The following is a 26,270-nucleotide window of genomic DNA, read 5'->3' on the forward strand; positions in this document are numbered from 1 at the left end:
CAGGTCTTTAAAAGGGGCACCTTACACATCACACATTTATGGCGACTGTACATTAGAGACAGACAATGACAGATTGTTTTTCATTATGAGAGTCTGTCAAAGGCTTGGCGTGGCATGACTTTTGGATCTAAAAATGCAAATACTATGGATTTGTGAAGACTAAAGTGCCTAAAATTACACACTGGGAGACGTCTATGGCCTCCGCTTGAAGTAGAAGAGAAAAGAAGGTGCAGCATGTTGAGTTCCTGCGTTTCTGAATAAAATCAGAGCACATGGAGTATGTGGAGAAATGCGTGCTGAGCTTATGTCATTACACTTACTTGGCTTCAGCTTGTCAAGTGTGGAGTGTGAGACTCATCACACAGCAGGTCAATTGTCCAGTACAGCTAAATGGTTAACCCTGGGAGCAGCCAATTCATCACTCCTTACCATTTTATTGTTATGTCTTTATTTCAAGCTGACTCGATTTCTGTAATGCACTATTTATTGGCCTCCCCAAATAATAATAAAAAAAAAAAACACTGAGAGACTCTAGCTGCTCTGGCTCCTGTGACATCGAGAATTGCTTTTAAGGTCTTTCTCCTTGTATACAAAGCCCTTAATGGACAAGGACCAAGCTACATTGCTGACGCCCTCGTTTGTTATTTGCCTTCAAGAACATTGTGATCATCTGTGGCTGGTTTATTGGAGATTTCCTGCAACAGTCCAAATAAACTGAGGATGCAGCTTTTGTCCATTAAGCCCTAAAGCTCTGGAACAAACTACCTAGAGATATCAGGAAAGACAGCTTGTTGAATATTTTCAAAAGAAAGCTAAACACTGATTTCTTCACTAACTAGCCACGACTTCCTGATTCAGGCCACGCGTATGAACTGCTGCTCCTCCTATAAACTGTTGTATTTTACTGATTTTATGTGTTCTATGAAATCTATTTTTGCCTATTTTTGATTCATTCTGCTAAAGAATGCCAATTCCAATAAATGGAGAAGAAGAATTTCAACTAGGTCCCATAATAACTCTCATGTTCTCTATTTCCTCTTTCATAACAGCTTCTTCAATCTGGGACGTATGACCACAGCACTGAAACACAGAGATAGAGATCTGATTTTAGTTGAAAACTTCATTCTACAACGTTGCAAATAACTTTCCAATCCATGCCAAATCAGAAAAAAGTGAAGACAGGGGTCATGACGGGGTTTATCAGTTTCTCAAGCTGTCATGCATTCCTGAGAGGGACAGCATGAAAGAGGGCTGCTATGGTTTAGCGATTTAAAATGCTATCAGCAGTGGAGCACTTCTGACTCTAAGGTGTTTACCTGTTTCCCAAGATAACCTGACGGTGGGCTGAATAAAAGCCAGACCTGCTGGCCTGCCTCGCAGTGTTCAGAGATTAGATCATCAACCTGAGGCACAGCAGGTTAGTCACACACAAACTTATACTGTAGATGGACTGTATCTACGGGCAGAAAGTATCACATAACATATCATTTTTCAACTGAAAATCTCCCACTCAGTATACATCTGGGTAAAAATTTAAAGGGTAACTAAACCCTCCAAGGGTGGAAGGGAACATGTACCATAGAAAAGGGTAAGAGGACACAGTAGAGACTAACTTGACTATGGCTCAGTGTAGCATGGACAGCAATGTAGAGCTAGCAGTCGGAGCTAACCAGCCATGAGCAGCTACTGTCAGACTCGGTGTCTCCATTGGAAAGACAGCGAGTCTGGCAAAGCTTTGACACTCACTGGGAGCACATTTATATCTATTTGAGAGAGTTACTGAGGGGGGACCTGTGTTGTAACTGGGCTAGCATCTCTACTACCAGAAGCTGCTCCAGTGTGTGTCTGTGGGGATGTCAGTACTTAGCCTTAGACCTGCTGTTTGTCATAGTTAACGTTGCTGTTCAGCATCCCTAAACATCTTGTTAAGCTCTGAATATAGCAGAGTCAAATAAGTCTTAACGCCACCAGTAGCCACGAGTGAGAAGCACAACCTGAGGCTATGGTCAGCCAGTGCTCTGCAACAGCACCTGACAAACGAAACAGACCTCGAGAGTCTTTTCTATTTCATCACAAATTGGGAGAAGTCACAGAATTCGGCTGAATCCTGAATTTCAAATCCAAGCTCATTTTGAGCAGAAGCTTTTTTGGAAAAATCCCCTGAATTATCATCATACCAATAAGAAACTATTGTATGTGATTATGTGTGCTGTGCAAGAAAAGTTATAGTGTTCCTCTTAAAAGGATCCTTTTTAAAAACATTTATTTAAAAAATATGAAGAGGCATTTGTCTCACAGTGTGTCTCCACCAGTTTCTGTGTGTGTGATTGAGGCTAGCAAACTCTAACCACTTTATTACATTATGTTATATTCCAAAAATGTGTCACTGGAGCACTGTTACAAGACCTGTGCAGACCCCTGCAATGGTCTAATAATCCTAACTATCTGGTGCTGCTTCCAGTCAAAACTACAGTGACTAGATGACAGACTAGTTATATTAGCTAGAAAGGCTCCAATGTGCAACACAGCTGACATATTTGGAAAATCACATTCAATTATCATTGCTCTAGGAAGGAAAATGGAAGGAAGGAAATGTAATTTATCTGCTTACCGATTTCTTTAATTTACTTATTTAACTCTGCAGAAGTTCTGTGGAGTGTAAAGGCAAAATTAGTCAAAGAGAAGACTAATTAGAAGCATGTGTGTACAAAGACAACACGACAAAGTTAGGAGATTCAGACCATACAGACTCAGTAAATGGACAGTTAAGATAAAGGTGAGCGTTCTGCCAAGGCTGTAGGCTGCCTCAATGTTAATGATTTGATGAGAGGGAAAGCAGGCCTGCTAAAGTGCTGTCTATTATAACCCACCTCCTGTAATTTTGCACTGGATAAAATACTATCCAGAAACAGTGTGTGTAGTCAATCAGCTGCATTGGTCTCATGGCTCTCATTAACTACTCTCATCTTGATTAACTCAGTTTATTAATTGTTCCCACACGAATGGACTTCATGACTTCACGACTTTTGATCTGTGAGAGCAACACTAGCTTTAAACCTGTATGTCACTTAGCACAACTTTATGAATCAGTTGAAGGCTTCATAATGAAACTGACATTATTTATGATTCTGTGGCAGGCTTGATAATGAAACTGGCAGCAGGGCAAACAGCAATGTTGTCAGTACACATAAGTAAAATAACTGCATTAATCTGGATGGAAGGCAGGTGTGAAGGAGAACGGCTCCCTTTACAGTATCTGATTAGTCCTCTATATCTTACACCATCCTTAGGATGTGGGAAAAACAGGGACGTAGCTGGAACCACTTTTCATTATTCCAGTAACAGTACAGCAAATGGAGGCAAAAACAAAACAACATCGTTATCTGCTGGCCTGAGGAAGTTTATGAGCAGGTGTGAAATGAGGAAGAATGAAGACGGAAGGAGGAGGAGGAGCAGAAGACGGCTGGTGGAGGGGGGTGAACCCCATGAACAGACCGGCTCCACAGAGCTGTCCTGGCTCTCTCCCTGCCGAGAAAACAATCCAGCCGGTGCTCATTAGCAGCTGGAGTTTCATTACCACAACAGTGGAGCCTTTTTAATGAACCCTCGATGAGAACATGCATCCTGCTTCCCCATTTGAGTTCAGAGGTACGAGGTGACGTGGGCCCCTGAAGCACGTTGAGCACTCTTATTGCACATTCCACTGTTAGAACCACAAATGTCCTTCGCTGCGAGCACAGATGGAGCGTCCAATGAGACATTAGAGCATACTGAGGTGAGACTGTCGATAATAGGTAAAATGAGATTTGGCGGATGGGGACGGTAAGGTGATAGGAATCATAATTTTGACTGACATCTCAGTTTGACACCATACTCCAGCTGTTATTATTGTTCTTCTAAATGTAGGGACGGCATTTCATTAACCATTTGACCAACGGAGCTAAAGCGTCTTCCTGCTGCGGGGCACAGAGGCTGTGATGTAAGGATCCTCCAGAGATGAGCAGCACAGATTAATGAAGCTTCATCATTAAACGAGGGGAGAGCCAGACAACATGCAAAGTTTCAGCTTACAGCTGTTGATTAAAAGAGGGACCATATGCCGTAGAGATGGGGCAGAACTAGGACCCTGCTACAGTCCACAAGAAACTACAGCCCATTCATCTCAGTCACAGGTTTCCTCGATGACAGATGTTGAATGAAGGCTGCGTGAAAATCTTCATAGGTTATATAAACTGCTCACACTGGGACTTGAATAATTGGGCTTGAGTGTTGAGTGGCACAAAATATAGCCAGTTCGTAAAACTGCCTTGCGCGTACGTTCTTCAGTGGAAAAAAAAATCTTCCTCACATCCCTCATTTTCTAAACACAGTGTAACACCAAGAAAATAAGAACAATACATCATCTGGACTGTTTTAGGAACTGGCAAATCAAAACGAGTGTAAAAACAAGCCACCGGTAACACCATGGCTTCCTACATTCACAAAAGCATTCTTCTCATGTGGCCTGCCAGGACAGCTGAGGCTGTGAGACCTTGTATGAGATTACTTTTCTTTGATGACATGTTTTACACATCAGGACAAGCAAACATACACTCACACAAAGCTGATCTGTTAAGTTCTGCGTTCTGCCATGGTTAGGCCCTTTAATTAGTCCTATTTGGGCCAAAATTACAAATTTGACAGCTAAAGATGATTATATTTAGATAGGTTTTCACTGTTAGGTCCCAATTTAACATTAATAATAACAGACAGCTGGGAAAAGCACAAAGGAAGGCACGGACTCCAAAAGGTGTTAACAGATTAGTAACACACATTATACAAGAAATAACAATGAGAGGTCAGATTACTAACAGTATAGTTACAACAGAGGAGTGAAAGCAATACCACAACTGCACCCAAGTGGTGCAAATTCACTGAATGCTTCATATAAATTGGGTCATATTTTGAGCATTGACAACATAATCAGAACATAAAGAAACAGGTGTTAAGTACTTGGGCCCGGGTCTCTCTGGGGTTGTAATCGAGGGGGTGTAACAGAGAGGAACATAATGGTGGGAAAGGACAGGACCTGACTCTTGATTGACAGAGACAGAGCTCTGACCACAGCTGAAACAATTTTGTCAGGGGGCTGTCGGCTGCCTGTTGCAAATGCACTCGTGCACACAAACACGCACATACATAAACAAACATAAATGTACTTGCAGGTTAATAGAGAAAATAAAAATATGCATGCTCAACTCTATTCATCCTCAAAGACAGAGCTGTGTGAAGATGACTCCTGCTCGTCCACAACATAGAGCGTCCACATGTAAGCTTAAATCATATATGAAATCAACACACACTAAAAATGACACTGCACAGCAATCTTTAAAATGACGTTTGCCATATTAGACCAATCAGGGTATGCACTGCCTACGATAGCTCAAAGCTGCACTCAAGATGTGACGAGAGGCATCTGGCGGCACAACACCCAACAAAAAGCCCCTTACAACTCCAAAGAACTCACTTTATTTGGGGCCTAAATGTCACACAGTTCTCATGCTGCAAAACTTCCAATGGATTTTCTGACTCAGATTCTTCAGGCACCGTATCAACATTCCAGGCTGACGCTGACCTTGTTACAAAAGCTGCAATGTCAAACAACCATCTCGTCCCGTCTCAGTTAGCAAAAAAAAAAGGCGGCATTGTTTACCCTCTCTGAAGTCGGAGACAACACGCTGCTCTCTTTATTGACAAAGGACACCAGATACGTCCTTGTTGCAAGTGACGTGTGACACAAGTTAATTTAAATGGATCCAGTTGATATAACAGGCTTGTGCCAAACTCAGTGACACCAGTGCGAACTGTACGGCGGAACTGCAACTGAAATGCAAATGTGTGAATTTATCCACATGGGAGAGAAAAGCAGAGGCATAGCATGTGTAGTTGTTCTCAAAAGCTTGTCAGCTGCATGGGGCCTCATCCTACTACAGCTGGGCCTTCACAATTAGCCACCATTAGTCTAGAATTTATACAGTGCTTAATTGTACATAATTATCTGAGTAGGTTGGCTCATTCCTGTAATTTCTCAGCAGTAAACTTCTTTTACCTGCTAGCTGCGACTGTCTGAAAAAGAAGGTAGAACGTTTTCTCCTGGCTGATGTGCTCATGTTTACTGAATAACTGTGCATGGCAGCAGTAAAGGCCACAGGTAAGTAGCTGTCTGACCTCAAAAACAGACATTTCTTCAGTTCTGTGAGAGCTGAATCGATAGTTAAGAAGCTGCACAAATTGCAACCAAAGCTGCAAAATAGATTGTGAAAAATGCTCTAAATGCCTGAAGCTGCTTAAGGAGAGGCCGGCTTTTGCTGCTGTTGCAACAGTTATAAGCAATAAAAATGTCCAAAATTAAGCTGGGCACAGCTGTCCTATGAGCTGCAATGTCATTTCTCATTTGGCATGAATTGACCAGATCTGTAACTGTTCTCTCTATCAGCAGGACTAAACTAGGAGAATAGTATACAGCAAAATTGAATTAGTTTTGTCTGTGATTGAGGCTGAACCAGTCGGATGCTGCTCTACATTGTGCGGTAGCGAAACGATTCTCTGGAGGATTGCTCAGTGATCTGTCGCATACTTGTCAGATAGTTAGGCTTGTTATACCGCCTGAAGAGTAATTTTAGCAAAGACCGAAATTAGAGAAGAGGCACCACTGAGCACACAAGGTCCTTCAACAAGAGCTGCTCTGTAAACACAGGCAGTTTTGTTAACATGCACAAGTACGCTCGCTTTGAGCATTACTTTTCTTTTCTCTGTGTTGAGACGCACGACAGAGCAGGGAAAGCTTAGGAAAGACGGCTCTGACGACAGCACAGGCGTGTGAATGTGTACGTTTATGCATATGTACGTCAAAAGGAGGTCGGCAGAGGTGTTCAGCGATGGTAAGAAGGGGGAGAGGTCGTTGGTCGTGCAGCCTGTAGTAGGTCTGCATTTATATTAAGACTGCATGGGTAAGATAACATCTCAGAAAATATCACTGTTTGATGGAATCACAGTATGTCGTCTTGCACATTTATTATCATTATTATTGAGAGTAGTAGTAGTTGTTGTAGTAGGAGTAGTACTATGAGTCACACTGACTTGTAAAAGAATATAAACAAAAGGCTTTTTTCAGTTGAACCAATGCTTTATGATAATTTCACAAAATATTAGGTCCTATATTCTTTTAATAAGACTAATACGGAAGAATTGAACACTGTAGATAAGTAAAGGTGTATGGTATGATAAATGCCAATTTCAGAGTCTCCCGATACATTTCTGCTCCAAAAATTCAAACCAGGTCTCAAAATTTTTTTTAGAGTACACAGCTCATAAAATTAGCTTAGTAACAGGGCCGACTGCACCAGCTGTCATGAGATAACGTTTATCTGGCGTCCGCTATCTGCCGGTAGCCCGCGCTGAGCCGAAACACTGCTCTGTGCCAGCTGAATGTCAGACACACCCTCCTGCCTTGGTATGCAACAGTCAACAGTGACTGGGCTGCGCTGGGTTGCTACTGTCTGCATATGTGAGCCATGTACAGAGAGGGCACTACTTTCTGTGTTGCCTTTTGCTAAAGATATGCATCCTACAACTCCGCTTAAGCCTACGGGAAGAATCTGAGCCTGCCCTGCTCTGCTCTGCTGGAAATCAAAACAAAAGCACTTAGTGGAACATTACCCACACACATACAAACACACAACGCCCAAGACAGGAGAGGATAGGCAGCAATAACACTAAATGCAAACCCCACAGAAACATGGAAACACACACATTCATGTCCAATTACTGCGAAATTTAAGGTCTTGTCCTCATTACATTCCCATGAAACAAATCAAGCGCTTCGGTCAGACAGTGTATCCGCACACCGAGGAAAACTGACTCCTCTGTAATCTAAACACACACTTAAAAATAAACACAGCACTATTGTGTGTTTGTATAAGAGGCTACACGAAGGAATCCTGGTCTAACTCACTGGTACTTACATGATGGACCTCCAGACCTATCCCTGACCTCATGGACAACGATATTCTATGTGACACAAAACGCACACAAAGCTATGCAAACTGATGGCAGCATGAGGGGAAAGTTGTGAAGTGGAACTGTTTCTAATCTCTCCAAAAACAAAAGCACACACACGCGCGCACACACACACAAGTCAAGAGAAAGCAAAACTCACCATTGTGTGAGGACTCCTTGTTATCAGCCACCTTCCTCAGCGCTGAAACGATGGCATCAGAAGGAATGCGAGGACTCTCCACATACTTGGGCTTCCTGATTGGACCTGCTAGCATGAACCGAGGATACAGGGAGAATGAGAGAGAAAGAGGGAGTGTGTCAGACAGAGAGACAGAGAGAGAGAGAGAGAGAGAGGTGGGGAGGGAAATGCAAAAGAGGAAAGAATGAGAGAAACAGAGAGAGAGAGAGTTCTCGCTGGATTAACGTGTTCCAGATGGGACTAGAGATGAGAGGCGGTGGTGTCTTAGTTGGACAGGCTTGGCTGCACTCCGTAGCTCACATAAACTCACGCTCTCTCTCTCTCTCACTCACACACACTCACACACACACACACACACACTCACTCACACACACTTTCTCAGACAGCTCCCTGCGCTGATAGCAGCTCTGGTCTGTCTGACAACCCAGAATATTGTCTGCATGGCTGGAGACTCCCAGTAAAACACTGCTAGCCGGCTCAGGGAATGTAAACTGCAGCAGGAAACCACAACAATTAGCCTCTTCGTGAACTTTAAAAAAATAAGTGTTCAAACACACACGTGCACAGAGTTTTTCTGCATGATGAGCTGTGATTGCTCCAATGAAAGCACAGCCTCGAGGATACAAATGGATAGATTAAGGTCCAGGTGCCCTGGTGCAAGTCAGATGATGTATCTGGGGCGGCGGTACAGTCCTCTGAGGACTGTCTTTGTCTTTGGTGAGGAGTCGAGGTTAGCTGGCTGCGCTGTTCCCTCTGCTCACACCGTGACAGAATTAGAAAAGCCCACAGCTCCACACAGTATGCTTGCTCACTGTGCCCAACTTTAAAATAAACCCCTGACATACTCACCCGACTAGAGACACGGCTCCTTCTCCATCTCAGTGCATGCAAAAAGATTTGCCTCTAACATATTCTGCAAAAACAGCCTTTTAATCTGCCCTTCTTGCTTTCAGCGAGCCTACTAATCTTTCCTAAGAGTGGCAATATAATTGTTTATACGCGCAGGAGATCCAGCAAAGACACCAGACTAAATATTAAGCCATGACACAAACATCTCCCGAGCAGCTAGTTCTGCACATTTCCAGGTTCTCTAGTTCAGCCCCACAGCTTCTCCTGCGAAAACAGTCAATCCAGATACGAAAGCAAAACTGCAGAAATGATCCGAAAACAGGATGCTGCTGTATAATTTAGATTCACAAATCCACAGAGAACAGCAACAGCATTGCTCCCCTTGCACCACTCCTCCATGCTAGTCCAACCTTGACCTACTGTAACCCAATCCAAACCTCCTCCTCCTCCTCCAGACTCCTGTTATCAGATGACTGTATGTGTAAACCCAGTCATAACATAAAGATTAGATGGGAAAGCAGAGATAGCCATTTCCTATTACCACATTCAATAACCAGTCACTCCCACCTCAACAAAAAAAATCCTATTAGTCAGATGGAAGAATTTCTAAAACCACAGCTTCGATCTTGGCTGCAGGTACTAAGAGTGGAGGTTAGAGTCGGGGTGGGGGGTGGGGGTGTTGGGGGGAGTTACAGCAGGAGCCATGTGAGAGGAAATGATCTGGAAGTGTCATTGCAACAAACCAAGCATGAGAGTCAAAGTCAGCTTGATGCACAGTGCCATCTATGGATATGCGACTTGAAATGCATAGTGAGGAGCGATGCTTTTGATACCCGAGAAGAGCTTCTGCCTTTACAAACTGAGTGTTTGCAAATGATGAACAAGTCCAAGAACTCAACGTAAAAGCCCATAATCAAACGCAGCTGTCTGTCAGGGGAGCAGCAGCAGTTGTTGTACGAAGTGAAAAATAGCTGTGGAGGTGCTGATGGTGTCATTTAAACGCGCTATAATCTAAATATTGGATTTCCAATTTGTGTACATAGATGAGGTCTAAGCCTCAAGGGGACTGATCCAGTGAAGCATCTGCAAAAGCAATCCAAGTCAGCCTGTGATTTGGCAGACGAAGCCAAAGAGTGTGTCGTGAAAACCTCCATTCATTTGTAGATGGTCAGGCACAACCTATTGCCCAGGAGTCACACGGCTCCAATTAAAGTGGGACAGAGACAGAGAGGGCTGTGTGTGAGACACAGGTAAATATCTTGGACCAAAAGCACGCTGCCGAATATGTTCCTATGAGTGTATTTCATTTAAAACAACAGGGGGCATAGTTTGAGTAATTTAGACCATATGCTGAAGTTCAGATTGGGTCTAACACGAAGTGCAGAGAGGAACACAGGATTCATACATGAAGTAACAAACATGTGGCTGGCTATCAAGGGTAATTTTAGGCCATATCTGACAGCCAATAATACAAAGAATCGGCAAAAGGTCCTTCAGCAAGACTCTGATGTCTGAGCATCAGCACAGACAAAGCACACAGGGGTTTCTTTTCCATTCAAAGGCTCATCTCAAGACTTAACAGGGTGTCATTACCGCTCTGGCCTTTTAAATGGAGCACTGACGAATAAGCAATTGCAGTTTATAACAGGCATGAAAAGGTCGCAGAAATGGAAGCGTCGGACATGTGACCCTTGAAGGACAACGACCGAGAGAGAGAGGCAGAAACGAGACGTGCTTTCGCTTTCATTCAGAGCTGAGCAATTAATCACAATATTATCAAAACCGCAATACGGCCGAGTGCAATACTCAAACTGCAGGAGATGCAATTTTTTGATAAAGGTAAAAGGCGTCACAACACACCATTAGAAATGAAGCACTGTGGTGCTACAGAGACGCTTCAGCCTTTGTGTCATAGTCTCCAGATGTGAGGGAACATGCTTGTTTGGTACAGCATCACTGTCAGATTTTTTCAGTGAAAATGAAATGCAAAAATCACCATTCGCACTAAAATCATGACTAATACTGTCATCTCAATATCTGTCAAAATAATAGCGATATTGCTTTTTGGATGCAGTTCAGCTCTACTTTTATGTAACAGGTGAATATACACATGCACATTGATTTTAAACAATATATGCAAGACAATCACCATCAAACTCTCCTTTCCCCAAATTTTATAAAGACCCACAGAAGAAATGATAAGGACAGGGAAGAATGTGAGGCTTTTCTGCAGACAAATATCACTCAGCTGTCTTGGTCTCAACCAAATTAAAACGCATTAAGCCTCAGCATTCTGAACAAACCCCACTCAGACAGGACAAGCCTCATTCTGATATCCCTCAAAAAGCAGGCAGGAGCTCATTAGAGCGAGGAAATGCTAGAAGACTGCCTCAAAAGCATGCTGAAAGAGAGTGGGGTGGTTAAGCGCAGTTTCTGGGGTTGCAACACCAAAACATAACTTGAATTCATGCTTGTCATCTTCTCTCTTGTCATTCATGTTTAGCATCTTAAGGTGGAAAAAGAGAGGTAAGGCTATCTCTGGGGTAAAGCGGCCAGAAAAGCTGTGACTGCAGAGGGCTCTTTATTCACCAGAATTCACTGTGAGACTCAGGAATCCATGACCAGCGAGCTATCAATCAGGAGGCGCATGCACATACACACACGCACGCACACACCAAAACAGTCGAATACCTGCAAGCAACAACTTCCAATGTCCAGCCAATGGCAGTGAAAGAGAGGATTGTTCGTGGCGAGGAAGTGATCAAGGAGTTTTCCCAGCATTCTTCACGATGGACTCTGACTTCTTCACATTTCAACTTTTCAATAAGACAGTGTGTCCCCTTTGTGCGGCAAAGAGAATGAGAGCAGGCTCACAACAGCCCTCTTTATGTGCCAAAATGTCATTCTTCAACTCAAAAGTGAAAAATAATATATTCGGGGGGGGGGGGGGGGGGGGGGGGGCAAAAGATGAGACTGCATGTCAAACCGAGTCACCAGTGTTATTCATTGAACGTCTTGCAGGGAGAATGAGGTATAATTGGTCTTGTTAATAGCTGTGCCAAGCTTTTAATCTTTTCACAATTATGGTTGCAAAATAGATGGAAAAGTATTACAGGCATGGAGCTTTTTCAACTTAAAATGTGAATGCTAACTCATGAATCAGTCCCTATTCACGGCCTGACATATTGCCATTACCCTCTCCTGGTCAATTCAATTGCTGCGCTGCACTGAGCGAAAGACTGGTAATTGTTTTTTTAAACACTACACGTTGAATAGTCATGACAAATCTCACGCATGCTGTTTCACACGCTGCTGTGAATTATATATTAGTCTCCATTGTGCACATGGTCATACATTTTCCAAAGGTAACAGCAGCCCAAGCAATGCAATCGCCTACGATGCCCCTCGATATCATGTGAGCATCCGGATTCTACTGACTGAAGAAGCAATGACTGTACATCGGAGCTGCTCTCTTAGGCAGTAGGTGAATTGGGATTCCATTGCAGATGAAAAAGGGGATTGCATGTGATAAGGAGCCAAAGCTGGAGTGTAGTGAAGCGCAGTGAAGTGGAGAACTGGATAGAACTTTTCACCGGGTGCTCATCAGAGGAACCTTTCAAAGGGTTCCTGCAGCATCGCGAGGTCTTTTACCGGCTCAGCTCTCACAGAGGCATCGATGCTCCCTCGGGGCTGTCTGGTTACTGTCAATACCCCAGAGCTGGCTTGAGGAGAGCTCACCTCAAACGGGCTACAACTGGCTTTGAAGAGAGTTCATATCCTCTTGACAGAACAGCAAAATAAATTGCTCTCATCTGGCAGCGAAGAAGAAAATTTCCCTCAATAACTTCCCAATTACTGCTTATTGATCGCAAGTAAGGAAGCTGTTGTACATGAATTATGATCTTAATTATCTAACCCTTATTAGCTCTAACCCCCTGAATAAAGCACTATGAAGTACTTTATAATGATTAATAAAGAGCCAATATGCTACTAATATGCATGCTAATAAGCAGCTACGATGACGATGAATATGTGTTGAAGATGAAAAATGTGTTTATCTTGAGATACAGTTAGAAGGAATTATATCGTTTTTAATCTTATGACATAATTTTCTGTTTGGGGGTTTCAGTTTAAGCAGACACGGTCCTTGAACTTGCACATGCTGTTAATGACTGGTTTATAACGATGAGGCTTCGCGAAAACACACAAATCCACGGAGAAAACCTCAAGTGTTTTACCAAACGGCCTTCAGCGTCGTTTAATGTGGTCTGCAGTGATAATATCGTCTGAATCCTTTAACCCCTGCTCCACAAAAAAAATCTGACACAACACAGACATTTATACAAAATGGCTATGGTGGTTAATGACCACAACACAAGCACACTGTTAAGACTGCACGGTGGCTTCGAGAGCGAATTAATGCATAGCATTCGATGTGCTCCGGGTAAACAGAGGGCTGTTGTCACAAAATAGAGATAAAGGTAAAGATAAAGACGATAAGCAGCAAAGAGTTCAGACCGCTCTCAGTGAAAGTAGTCACCTGATCGGCCTCCACACACGCACACACACACACACCTAGATCTAGCAAGTCAAAAGCTGTGGGGTCGTAGCATTTTAAGGTTGGCCTATTGGGTCTAGGTGTCCAAACACAGCAGGATCTGACCGGATTAAAGAGCATTAACAGGCCCGCCACCCTGCCTGATGACAGAAGCATTTCCTGATCCATTAATAGAGAGATCATATCAGAATAGTGAACTGTGCTCTCTGGTGGTGATTTGCAGACCTGCTTGGCCAATTGATAAACGAACCAAACTCTGAACCACTGAAAGCCAAAGCCTCCATCAGAGAAAAACCCACTGAACTCATTTCAGTACACACGACGGCCTACCGGAGACCACTTCCTTGTGGCCTCATTGCAGACATACCAATTAAAATGATACACTGTCCATGACCGCAGTAAATTAAAATGAATTGCTGTTTTATGATCCCTTGCAGGCAGGCATGGAGGCATCACAGCACAGTGATACCAGCTTAGTCATGTGACTACAGAAAGGTCACACATCTCATGCAGTGGCAGCACCGCGATCACCTCCGCGTACACCACTCTTCATCCCCCTCCTGAAGCACTCATTCAACAAAAGAGTCAACTTTACACGCGTGCAACTCACCGAGCAGAGCAACCTTGAGGACAACAGATGCTTTTAATCCCGCAATGGCACAGTAACCTATAACAACCAGAGGAGGTCACTGTGGAGATACCCAGGAGACGATCAGAGGTGGAGTTTCTAACTGTTGAAAAAGACCTGAAACCTAAATCACTGTGTCATCAACTATACTCTACACACGCAAGTTCGAGGCTCAAGTTTTTCAATACTTGATCTTTGACCTGCACTGGGTTGGAGCAAGATGGGTCCGTTCAGGCAACATTCCTGCAGTAAATGTCTGTCCGTGGGCCTTTAGGGTGCCTGTAAACTATTAAGACTATAAAGCCTAGGTGCTGTTCAACACATGTCAGGGTGCTGTGTTTCATGGTTAAGCTCAGGGCTTAGCTGATCAAAGCGGTGGCACTCAACGCCACCAGGACTTTGCGGCTCAGGCATCCGTCACACTCCTAATTAACTCAATGTTTCCCTGTTGTCCCCTCTGAAGCTTTCATGAAAAGAAAAACCACTAAGTTGGAGCCCTCCATAGATTATCCAATGTGTCTGGAAATGAAGTCAAGCTGCAAAATGCTTTCTGAATCTGTGAAACCACTTCCCCTCACAGACATCAGCAATGGCTGGATAGGAAGGAGAATACATTGATGGATGGACTGTGTGTAAAAATAAATGAGGGTTTGACTTCAGTAAATAACTTAACTAGTAGACTAGAATAATTGCCGATTTGGCTTCAGAGTAAAAAGAAAGGAAAAATTATAACAGGTACATGAGCTTACTGCAAACTTCAGTAAAATGTATGCATGATTCTCAAGCACTGTATGCAAAAAAATGGTGCAATGGTGCACTGCTATTTTCAGTTTTTAAGTAAAACCAAAAGATTAAGTGTTTCATTACGGGGTTGCGTTAAAGTTCAGTTAAATAAATCACTTAAAAACCAATTGCATTATCTGAAAATATATTACCACAATGCTGAAAACAGTTTTTCAAAAGGTGTCTGCAGACTGTGTCCTGGGTCACAGTGAAAGAGCGCAGGCGGAAACGGCGTCCTCCGTGTCAGCAGGCCACACGTGAAACACACGAGCTGTCTGATTTCTGTTTGGTTCACGTTAATGTAAATTACGTGTCTGAGCTGTCCCTACTGCCAGGATAAGCACCCCCTTAAAAAGAGTTGTTGCATTAGAAAAAACTTAAACTTTTCTTAATTATTTGGTCCTTCTTGTAAATGCTGCTGATGTCATACACTGTTATTTCTTTCTTTGTGTCAAAAAAAATGTCAGTGTGTCCCAGAATGGTGGCTGCTATTGCTGGGCATATAAAGTGGGGAAGCTGAGATCCGATCACAAGTGGTCGCACGTGTAGACGCATTCTAATGTGTGAACTGACGCACTTAGAGCTGTACACTACACTTATCATCATATCACCCAAAAGGCCAGCGTGCATGATGCAACAATCTGCTGGCAAATCCTGACTGGGTAAGAGCACTCTTCATTAGGAGCTGAGATCAAATCATAGCACTTACACATTTAAACATGGCATTTCTATTTAATCCGAAGAATACGAGCAAACATTTTCCTAATGTTGGCCTGCATAAATTAGGAGGATTTATGCACATTGACTCTTTTTTAATAGGACCAGCCACTGAGGTGATCACCCTGTGAACTTTACCATATGACTGTGTGGAAAAGGTACCGGTAATTCAAGCTGTCCTGCTAGAAATCTAGAGGCAATCAAAATGAACTTTTTCTAACGGAACATCTGCATAATGGCAAAGAATTGTCTCGATTCTCTCCATTTTCGGTGGAGCAAGCTCATTTCAACAGAGAGGAGTCTTAAATTGAGTGTACTCTGTCTCGTCTCGGGCTCAGCGAGGAGAGAGAATGCAGGATTATGACCCATGTTGTTTTCGTCGCTGAGCTGAGACATTTCCTGCAGTATGTGTTTATTAACTGGAGGTGTGAACTCTCCCCCGACGGGTTTTCACAGTTACCTGTGAGGACAGCGGAGGAGAGCCTGCAAACCATCCCCCAACCCTCTCTCCCTTGGTCGTCCTCCATAACATCCTATCTGGTTAGTCCATTTTTTCCCCTTTTTCCATGCCTCAGAGCACCGCAAGTGGGAATATGCCTTTAATGAGTGTTCCCCTTCCCTCGTCTCCAGGGCCCTTTTCACCTTCACGAACCCAGCCTCTTCTCTCTCTCTCTCTCCCTCTTGTCCCACCCCTCATGTCTGCAAATATACATTTCATTAGCGCTCTCTTTGATGGGTTTAAAATGCTCATCACAAATCCTGTGTCACCTACGTTGTCGAACAGCTTTGTTTTAACTTGAGCGGAAGCTGAGCAAATTAAACTCAACTTGGCTATTATAAACTGTTTTTGTCCTTTGTTTTTACCTTTTTTTCTGTAAACTAGGGACTAAGCGTGCTTGCAATTATGAATCCGGCTTTCACTGAATATTTGCATAATGTACTGCATCACAATTTCAGGCCTGCAAGAACAGTATTAGGTTTTGAATTATGCGATGAGAATTGCGGGAAAGGTGCAAAGAAAATGAGGTGAAACACCGAAGCCAACACAATATCTCCATCCTAATCTGTATCTGAAATTAGCATACAGCGTTCCACATCGGAAAGCTCATCTGAAAAAACTTAAACCTAAGTCCTAAAAGTTGAACAGCTAAATGACGATTTCTTAACAGAGATGTGAACTTTGCATTAGGATTAAACCATACTTCCCCTTCCCATCAATTCATCTTTACACTACACAGATCAAAGCTGTAAGCACTCTAAACAAAGGCGAGATAGCCCACAGATGAGTGCCACATGTGAGCGGGGGCCACGCTGACCACTTAAAGGATTTCTCTCCTCTTTGCCAAGTCTCCAGAATACAAAGACTCAGGTTGAAACAAGTTCAGTTACAAAGGTATCCCCTGCTTTGAAGCATCCCACAGCTGCTGACAGGCATGTTCTCAACATGGTGGATAGAAGGAGGCCGGGAGGACTGACAATTAGATCCAGTGTAAACACACGCCCATTACCAGCCAGTAAAGTGTAAACACCCGGTGCAGTTGTAGGGACCTCTACATCTACACAAGGTGATCAAATACGAGGATGGAGCAACAAAAACAATCCTGTGTAACCAGCCAGAGCTCACACAAACTGCTGGGATCCAGAACGGTCCAGCTATCATTAGGACTTAATTCCCCTGTCGTTTGTGCGACTTTTATTTTTCCCAGACTAACAATTAGAGTAGAATAGCTTGACATGTTTCAGAGAGGACTGTACGTTGAAAGCTCCAGCAGCGGTGTTTTATGCCTGAGAGGAACTGTCACACCTGGAGCTCTGTCAGATGTTCAACTATCCCACAAAAGCACCTGAAGGTAAACACGAATGATCACTTTTACAGGAAGCCCACAGAGACGAGTGAAGCTCCTTTTACAAGACTGAGACAAAAAGAAATGGAATAACCCAAATGCTTGCAGCACATTTAGTCTGTCTTGGTTAATACTCGTGGGGTTGTAGAGAACAGATCGTTGCTGTACTACTCAATGGTAGCATGGTCAGGAATCATATAGAAAAGCTCACATATACATGCAAACAGTACCTGGTGATCGCTTGCTAGGGCGTAGGGGCATCATGTAGGACTGTCGTGGCAGGAGAGGTGAGGATGGAAGAGACATGGACACTCCTTTGGCGAGGCTTAATCTGAAAACATCATCCGGCACATGAGGGTGACCGCTGACAGGCCCCTGGGGGGGAGGGTTTCCCTCAGGTGAGAATCTCCTCTGGGCACTGTGGCTGTGGATGTCACCTGTCAAGGAGAGCAACAAGGTTGTTACACATCTTACACATAGCTTTGGTGTTACCTCATGTAATGACGTAAGGACGCAATTTCTGCTAGCTATGCTGACCTTCAGCAGCACCAAAACACACTCATGGAGGCTTATCTTTTTTGTGTTAGTGACTTTTAGCTGTTTGTGTGGGACAGTTTTCATGGCCAAAGGACGTGAAGCTCTGTGGACGTTTAAACCTGTTTTCACCAAAGTGCTTCTGTGGTATAACGTTGTTAAACCTCTAAGCATTATCTAATGTGCATTATATAAATGTACTGCACACTAATCAGCATTGTATTTGAGTACACAATGCGAATTAAAGAGGACACTTTTTAAGTACTTAACAAGCAGAGATATACTAGAAAATGTGCACAAAGCACATGCACACCGGCTGAACACCCTTGTACATCATCACCTGCAAGTGGCTGAATGTTAAAGCCACATTTCCACTTTATTTAATAGTCAACGTCATGTCTTAAGCACATTTCTCTTTCCTCATGCAGCTTGCTGGAAGCTTAGCTTTCTTAAAAAGTCACTGGTTTTCTTCATCTCTTGCTGCACTTTCACTCTTAGTCAGAGCCCGTGTGCTACCAATGGCAGCATATGGTCAGACTCACACATACAGTTTATATGTGGTCTGGAAAACCATAAAAAATGAGCTAAAAAGGCCAAAAGCTGCAAAAACGACGGTTCAGGTGTTAATTCACATTGGGTTTAATATTATTTGGCAAGTCTTTCACATTACATAAAGGAATTTGAGTCATTGTCGATATTCAATGAAGCAATGAGGTAAAAGTACAGCTTTCTAATGTGCTCCAGATTATCTAAAAATTGTGTATGTGTGGATTGATGCATAACTTGTGTGTGCTTTTCATTGTTTAACTGCACATACAAAAGGACAATATATGTGACTTAAAACTTTTTTAAAGGATTTTATTTTCTACAGAGACCAGAACCTGGTTAAGCCTTTATTTAGAATCCAGATACATAAAGATGACCAAACTGACCTTGAAGCTGACCCAACTAAAACAATGTACCAAACCATTTTCTTTTACTACCACCCTGAGTCTGAACGCCAGGAATGCAAAACCTCAGAGGAAACACTGGCAACATTCACTGGCAACATTCACAAAGCAGCTTGGCTCTGATAGGATGACATTTTTGAGAACATATAAAACAGACATCACGGTTAACAGGTTAAATTTAAAGGAGCAAAGCCTTTTCACATGAAGTTTCAAGGTATTCAGTTGGCTGTTATGCAACCATGTTACACAGGCAGGTGCCACAGGCTTGCAGAGCAATCAGCTTACACAGCAGGGATAATGGTGGATTTCAGCACACAGCAGAGTGGTCACTTACTGAGATTTCCTGTTCTGATTTGCACAAAATTAAAATACTCGACATGCATCTACTTTTTCCTGTTTCAATGGACGAACGCTTTTGCAATAAGGGGATACATTCAAGCTGCCGATGAGCTGCCCCCTTTTTGCTCTTTCTAGTTCTCTGCAAACACCGCTGCGTCTGCCACTTCCTCTGCTCGCGGTTACATTATTTGATCAGCCCCACCTACATTCCAGCATCCACCTGCAGGCTCTGTTTCCCCCGCCCCCGAGGGAGCCCCCGAGGGAGCCCCCGAGGGAAAGTTTACTGTCATCATTTCTCAATCACCACTGTGCTGAGCTTTTTGTATGCCCACGGGGCTCGATGAGGAGCCTAATAGATGCCAAACATGAACTCAGCGCGTACTCTGTATTCACAGCATAAATTTGTCCCATGTGAGTTGGCTGACTGACGCATGATTACAGGAGTTCAGGTTTCCTTGCATGTGAAACGATGTTTGCCGATTCTGTGGGGAAAAGCATTCTGTCGGAGACATTTTTGACCACCCACATCTTGCAGTGTGGTTCTGCTGTCAGAGATTTCACTCAAGGGTGTCAACAAGTTAAACTGAGACTCAAAAGTATGCGCATATAAATTACAGCAAAAGACAACTGGTGTTGTTCATGAAATCAATTTAGACCAAGATGAATACAGAGTGCAAGGACACAAACAAGAATGAGTGATAGAGGCGGGAAGAGACCTGGGTCCTGAAAAATACACGGCCACATGATATGTATTTAAACCCAGGGTCATGGGCTAGTGAGAATTTCTCATGCCATTGGGGCACATGATAAGGACATCCAGTTAGCGGAGTAAATAAAGCTGTGTCATTGACCACTGAGTTAAGATAACACACAATTCAGCAAGCACACTGGCTGGCTGTTCTTTGCTAAGTATTTGTAGTTGTTAGAGGACAGAAATCTGTCATCAAACTCATTAAATGAATTCAGCCATTCACAGGCAGGTGTCATTCATCTTCACCTTGTCTCTATCCATACTCCTTTTCTCTCTCTCTCTCTGCAGAAGGTCGATCAATCTCAACTGTAAAATAAGCGCTCCCCAGCTCGTGTATTCAACAACATGCAGAAGATTGTTGAGTTAGAAAAAAATAAGAATCTGTCACTGTTTGTTGCTCTCACCCTGACTCAACGCCTACGACGCCAGTTGAGCTTTTTTTGACCCGATGACACATAAAATCGGTCAAATTGGTGGCAGAATATGGTGATGTTGTTGCAGTTATGAGCAAAAAAGGGCTGCCAACCCTGAAGAAAAGGACAATGTTTCAGTGAAAACGGGTGGTGGCATTATAAGAGATAGTAGTGTATGAACTGTATGTCCATTACATATATTAAATAGTGCATGGTAAAGAAAGCTTGACTGAGCACCTTAAGATACCACGAGCGAAAACTGTCACTGCCTGATTCATGTTTCCAGTAGCTGTAGATCAACCTCAGCTTGCAAGAATATGGCCCGAAGGAGAAAACAAACCTGTGGGAATTTTTTTTTTACTTCTCCTGAGTGCATTTGCTAATAAGCCACCACAGGCCCAAACAGACTTATGTTCAGAAGTGTACATGACATCCACATTCATGCTGCCACTGATCTCTATGAAAGTGTGGGGTGAGAAAACTTTCCCATGTAGAAACAGCACATGGAGATTTTGATTACAATCTAAAAGGCTTCAAAACAGAAAAACCCGTTGAGCTGGTCGCAGTGGTATGCAATACAATCTAGTTGTCCGGATATCTGCTGGCTTGCAATATAAGCCGGCAAATTTCTCTAAAGGTATCACTTACTTAATCATTTAGACTTTCTGGACAGCTATACTTCACTTTGACTGCTGTCAGACTCTATCCACGGCTAGATATTCCCTTCATTTTCCTGTCTTGCAAATGACGTATTGTAATTTGTTCTCACAGAACAATCCCGACAGATAACTTAGCTCAACACTTGCACATGACTTAACCTGGCTACTAGTTTGCTCAGAGGAATCGAACCCCTAAATGGAAAAAACAGGTTTCGCTCTGCTGAGAACGAATTCTGCCTGGAAAGATCATTCTAGCCACGGAGCCAGCTAACGGCAAAATAATGTACTCTGCGGCATCAAAGTTGCCCACTCATCATGCCCACAAATTAAAATGTATGAATTATCAACCTCAAGATAACATATAATACCTAACTAATAATACAGACCATACGTCAACAGACCCAGCTACATCAGAACTGCAGATGTGGTGAACCACAGTAATGACAATTAGCTTTGGTTCTGTTTTTTAAGACTGTGCTGTTCGGGAAGACTTCAGCAGATTAGTACTGACGCCTGTCTGCAGCCAGAGGTTTGTAGAAATCAGTAAAGTCTACAAGAGGCAAGCTACTATTAGCTTCCTGCTTCTCTCCTCGGGGAAATGAGTGTTGTTGGTCTGCCGGGCTAATCAGAAACAGAGAGCCATTTTCTCCACGCCTCTGCCTTGTCACAGGGGACACAAAGCAGTTCTGTGTTTTAAAGGGCTCCTAAACAAAGAAGAATGCCAGAGACAGGAAACGGAAAGGTTACAACGACACCTCTGCATGCCTTCAGACGTGGAAAAACCTGTGAATGGCCCAAAGGTCACTCAGCCAAGGCCAGGACCTGCCAGCACCCCGACCTGAGTGGGACCTACTGCATCCACACTCATATTGACACTTAAAAGGGTCCTTTGGGAAGTCAAGTTCTCTCTTTGGGGAGCATTCAAAAGGAACACCATGCCAGGAGTTAACTGGTGGTCCTACATCAACACCAAGCATTTGCCCCAGGTGTAAGAGTGGGGCATTATTACTAAATTTGATTGAAATGTATAGTGATATATTCTGGGCATCCTCGTGGCTCAGGGGTTAAGGATATATACTGAAGGAAGAAACATATTACTTTAGAGATGCTACTCTTCTGCCTTGTCAAACTATTGTTCAACAATTCCTGGGACAGCAGCACGGACTCTCCCCCTGTGTGCAACCTGACAGCTATAAACTCATAAAGGAACTGGTAGTTTGTCATTCTGTAGTGGGCTGTGTATGGGGAGCTGTATGTATGGAGAACACATTGCTTCAGTGGCGATGGGGTACAGTATATTGTATATAACGCAAAGCAGCCAGATGAGCGTTCACTTGCTGCACTCACAGCAGGCCGTGGCTGATAAAGGCTTCAGGCATATTGCATGCTAAAGAGATTATGACAAAGTTGTAATTTTGGTCATTGGTTCTGAAAACAAGAGGCGCCACATAAAAGCTGGCCGTCCGAGTGCTGGTGAATAGGCTTCAGTGTGTCACGGTGACTGCTCTGCCATCTGACCAACACTTTATAACGCAGAGGGACACAAGGACAGAAACTCGCCAGTGCTATTTCAGTTACTTTCCTAAACCCCGGTTGGGGCAAGGCCTGCAATTTCAGCCCCTGCTGTGGTCAAGGAAATCAACCCTTTCTAATTATACAGTGCTGCCCCAAGATGATGTAAAAATGATTACAGTCCCTTGCATGCTCCTTCCTCCTCATCAAAGTGAAGGGCCAGAGCCCACGAGGACATGCCCAACCCATAAAAACGGTTCAATATTATTTCAAGACATTGATTTAGAAAAATAAACATTAAAGTACAAATCAATTATTTGAGCATGTCAATGTGAGTCAATCTTAAACGTTTATTCCGACCAATGTTCCGTCTCACTGTCTCCTACGTTTGAAGATGGAAAGACTGTGCTTTGAATCAGAGCTACATAAAAGGGAAGTATAAAACCTTAACTGGCTGAATCCTGATGAGGGTAACTGCATTGTCTGCAAATGCACAAAAATCATTGTGATAATATATTTCACTCTCCAGCATTTCTCCTGCATTCTGATTACAGTATGCAGTGAATGGTTCGGCTGCACTGCCGTTACTCAGGCTATGTAGCAAAGTGACCATCATCATCATCAAATAAAAGTCAACCACAATGAATTAAAATCCATTTCTTTTTCATGCATGGCCTAAGCGTCCTCCCTTTCCCCTTGCCAGCATGCTAGGCACCGTTCACACTGAATGGTTAATGCTTTGAAATGTCTTTCATGAGCATAAATCTGGATGGTGTCTTTCAACTCCCAAGTAAATCTGTGCAATGGAATGTGATCTGTCACCCCCTTGTGAGGGAATACGATCCCCTCCTGAAAGACTCAGACCCCCTCCATTGTCCAGCAGAGGTCTGATCTGTCCAATAAAATGATACAACTTTAAGGTAAGACAGTGTAGAAAGAAACAGAGACACAACACAACAGCTCTGTGTTCTTTGAAATATTCTGCCCTTAGTGTAAAGAAGTAAACCTGTCAAGCTGCACCTTGGCTCGCTCTCTGAGAAGTCTGTTAAATGACATATAAAAGCCGCTAAAATTCAATGAATGTTCACAGAAACCTCATCAGCAAAGATGGACAATGGCCTGCATTTAACCCAGGAGTCAAGACTAATGGTGTCCCGGGTGATTAACGAACTACCCCAAGGCGTGTGAGAGACGAGAGGGATCTTTATATGTATGTACGTACAGGTATGTATGTACAACTGTCACTTAGCAAATGATAAAGTGAACCATAGAGATGCTGATTCCATAATGTTTTGGTTGCCAAGTGTTGGGATCTACTGGCCTACATGTAAAACTAAAGACTCAGGACACACAGATCAAAGAAACAGCACCAAAATCCCAACAGGACTTGTAAATCTCACCTCAGCGTAATGGTTTCTTTTTTGGGATGATTTACATTCACTTCGGGATAGTTACAACTGTTTTTTTGGACATTGCTGGAAAGTTAGTCTTAGTTTAACCGAAGTGGAGAGAAATGGAGCGTTACCCAACACGCATTGACCTACTGACCCACATCACTGTGTCTGTCTGAATGAGAAGTCAGATTCTTCAGGCCTGCCTGAGTTGGCATTGGTCTTAAAAGCACGACTCATACCGACTTGTGTGTCATTTTAGGAGTCAGCGGTGTTGAGAGTCTACTTGTGGCATATCATCATGAATTTGTTTTCCCCTCCGTATCACAAGCACAAAGGCAGCCATAAATGTAAGTGATAGCAAGTTGAATATTAATGAGTGCTTCCTGTAATAAAGATCTGACAATCTGATCTTTAACTGTGTTAAGGCATCATAGGGGCACTTCAGAAGGTACAGGCAGTCTCTGCCTGAGCTGCTGGTTCAATCAGAGGCCACTTGAAGGCTATGTACTGTAACAAAGCCTAAAAAAATCACGACACATGCCACAGGCTAACTGAATTAGCAGAGAGGAACAGTGGCACATACAGCTCGTCCAGGGAAGCTGGTGTGTGTGTGTGTGTGTGTGTGTGTGTGTGTGTGTGTGTGTGTGTGTGTGTGTGTGTGTGTGTGTGTGTGTGTGTGTGTGGCTTTAGTTCATCCGCTGCCTGAAGTATTCAATGCAGACCGCAAAGAATACTATTTACAGTGGAAACTACGTTGGCAGAAGATGGTTCTCCTGGAAAAGCCTATTTAAAGGTCACACTATTCTATTTTCTCTCCATACATACACTGTACACACACACACTAACACACACATACTCTATTAGCTCCTCACTAGTTAATTTTATGGACCGTAGAGAAAATGAAGGAAGGCTATAATTAATGCAGATTCTTTCAGTCGACACACAAAGCACGATGACCAAAGGACAATCCACCAAAGGGGGAATTCTCCCGCTAGACTGAGTGCCAATGTGGATTCCCTGTGTACTTCCGAGACCAGGGTGACAGTCTCACAAAAGCTGTCATGGTTAACAAACAGCAACCCACAGAAAGGAGGGGAGAGCCAGACAGCGAGGAGTACGGCGTGGGGGAGGGGGTTCGCTCCAAGTCGTCCGCGATGATGGACAAATTAGATCCAATATGTTAATAAGATGCAAATCGGTCCGTTTCAAAAATCATTAAATAATTTGAGACATTAGAAAAAGAATTTTAAAAAATGTTAAACAAAGCTATACAAACAGCTCGTGAAAGGTTATGGAGGCAGAAGTGTTTTTCCCATGAGACCAGTCTAATTTCAGACCCCTTCACTCACTCAGTGGTCACCATAGGAACAGTCAAAATACTGTATAAGGCGGCCTGACAAAAGACTGTAAAACACACACTGCTGTAAGAGATAAATATCAAAGCAAACCAAGTGTGCCAGCTCTCTTACAACATATTTGTCATACTTTTTGTTTTCCCTTGTGTAACGTCTGCATCATCATCCAACCGGCTTCATTTCTGCGGCAGCATTAAGTGTAGAGGGAGTAAAAGGCAACCAAACAGACAGTGCGACATCTGTTCCTGGCAGCATCTAATATTCCTTTCTTTCCCCCGTGCTTATTGTATACTAAGAATATTATTGTATGTTAAGTATATCAACAGCCTGCCCACATCCCTCCTGTGGGCATATTTTCTACCATGAAATGTCATTTTTGTCCACAACAATCAAATTCCATTAACTCTTCAACTGTCCAGAGCAGCTCTCTTACTGGTTTCAAAGGATGACTCATCAATGCTGGTGGCCCCTGAGGAGAGAGAACAACTCTGACAGCGTCTTTAGTTTGAGCTTGTCAGAAAGAGGAACAGTTCCTGCAGCTCTGAAACCCTCAACTCAAATTCATATGCACTTGATAATGAGAACAAATTAGCTGCTTTAAAAGCAAAGCTAAGATGCTGCAGGCAAAGCAAGTCTGCAGAATGTTTTAAATCCGAAACACTGAGGCTCTGTCTGCCTCTCTCTTTCCCTCTGATGCACACTCTGCAGTGGCCTGAGCTCTGGAATGCCTTCCCACTGGCCCCAGGGG

The 26,270-nt window shown here is 43.2% G+C and overlaps 1 protein-coding gene across 2 annotated transcripts in view; it reads right to left on the reverse strand.

The window, feature by feature from the left end:
* The window catches only part of tanc1b (tetratricopeptide repeat, ankyrin repeat and coiled-coil containing 1b), a 97,348-nt gene that overhangs the window by 48,705 nt on the left and 22,373 nt on the right, over positions 1–26,270 (reverse strand). Inside the window, exons 3-4 of one of the 2 annotated variants that reach the window (XM_070975614.1) lie at positions 17,846–18,052; positions 8,198–8,302 (exon numbers count right to left, since the gene is read on the reverse strand). In XM_070975614.1, coding sequence (XP_070831715.1) covers positions 8,198–8,302; positions 17,846–18,052 — 312 coding nt within the window. Of the gene's footprint in view, positions 1–8,197; positions 8,315–17,845; positions 18,053–26,270 lie in introns of those variants that run through there. The other variant, XM_070975615.1, reaches the window with a different exon arrangement.

Source organism: Chaetodon trifascialis, chromosome 12 (assembly GCF_039877785.1).
Source record: "Chaetodon trifascialis isolate fChaTrf1 chromosome 12, fChaTrf1.hap1, whole genome shotgun sequence".
NCBI lineage: Eukaryota > Metazoa > Chordata > Actinopteri > Chaetodontiformes > Chaetodontidae > Chaetodon > Chaetodon trifascialis.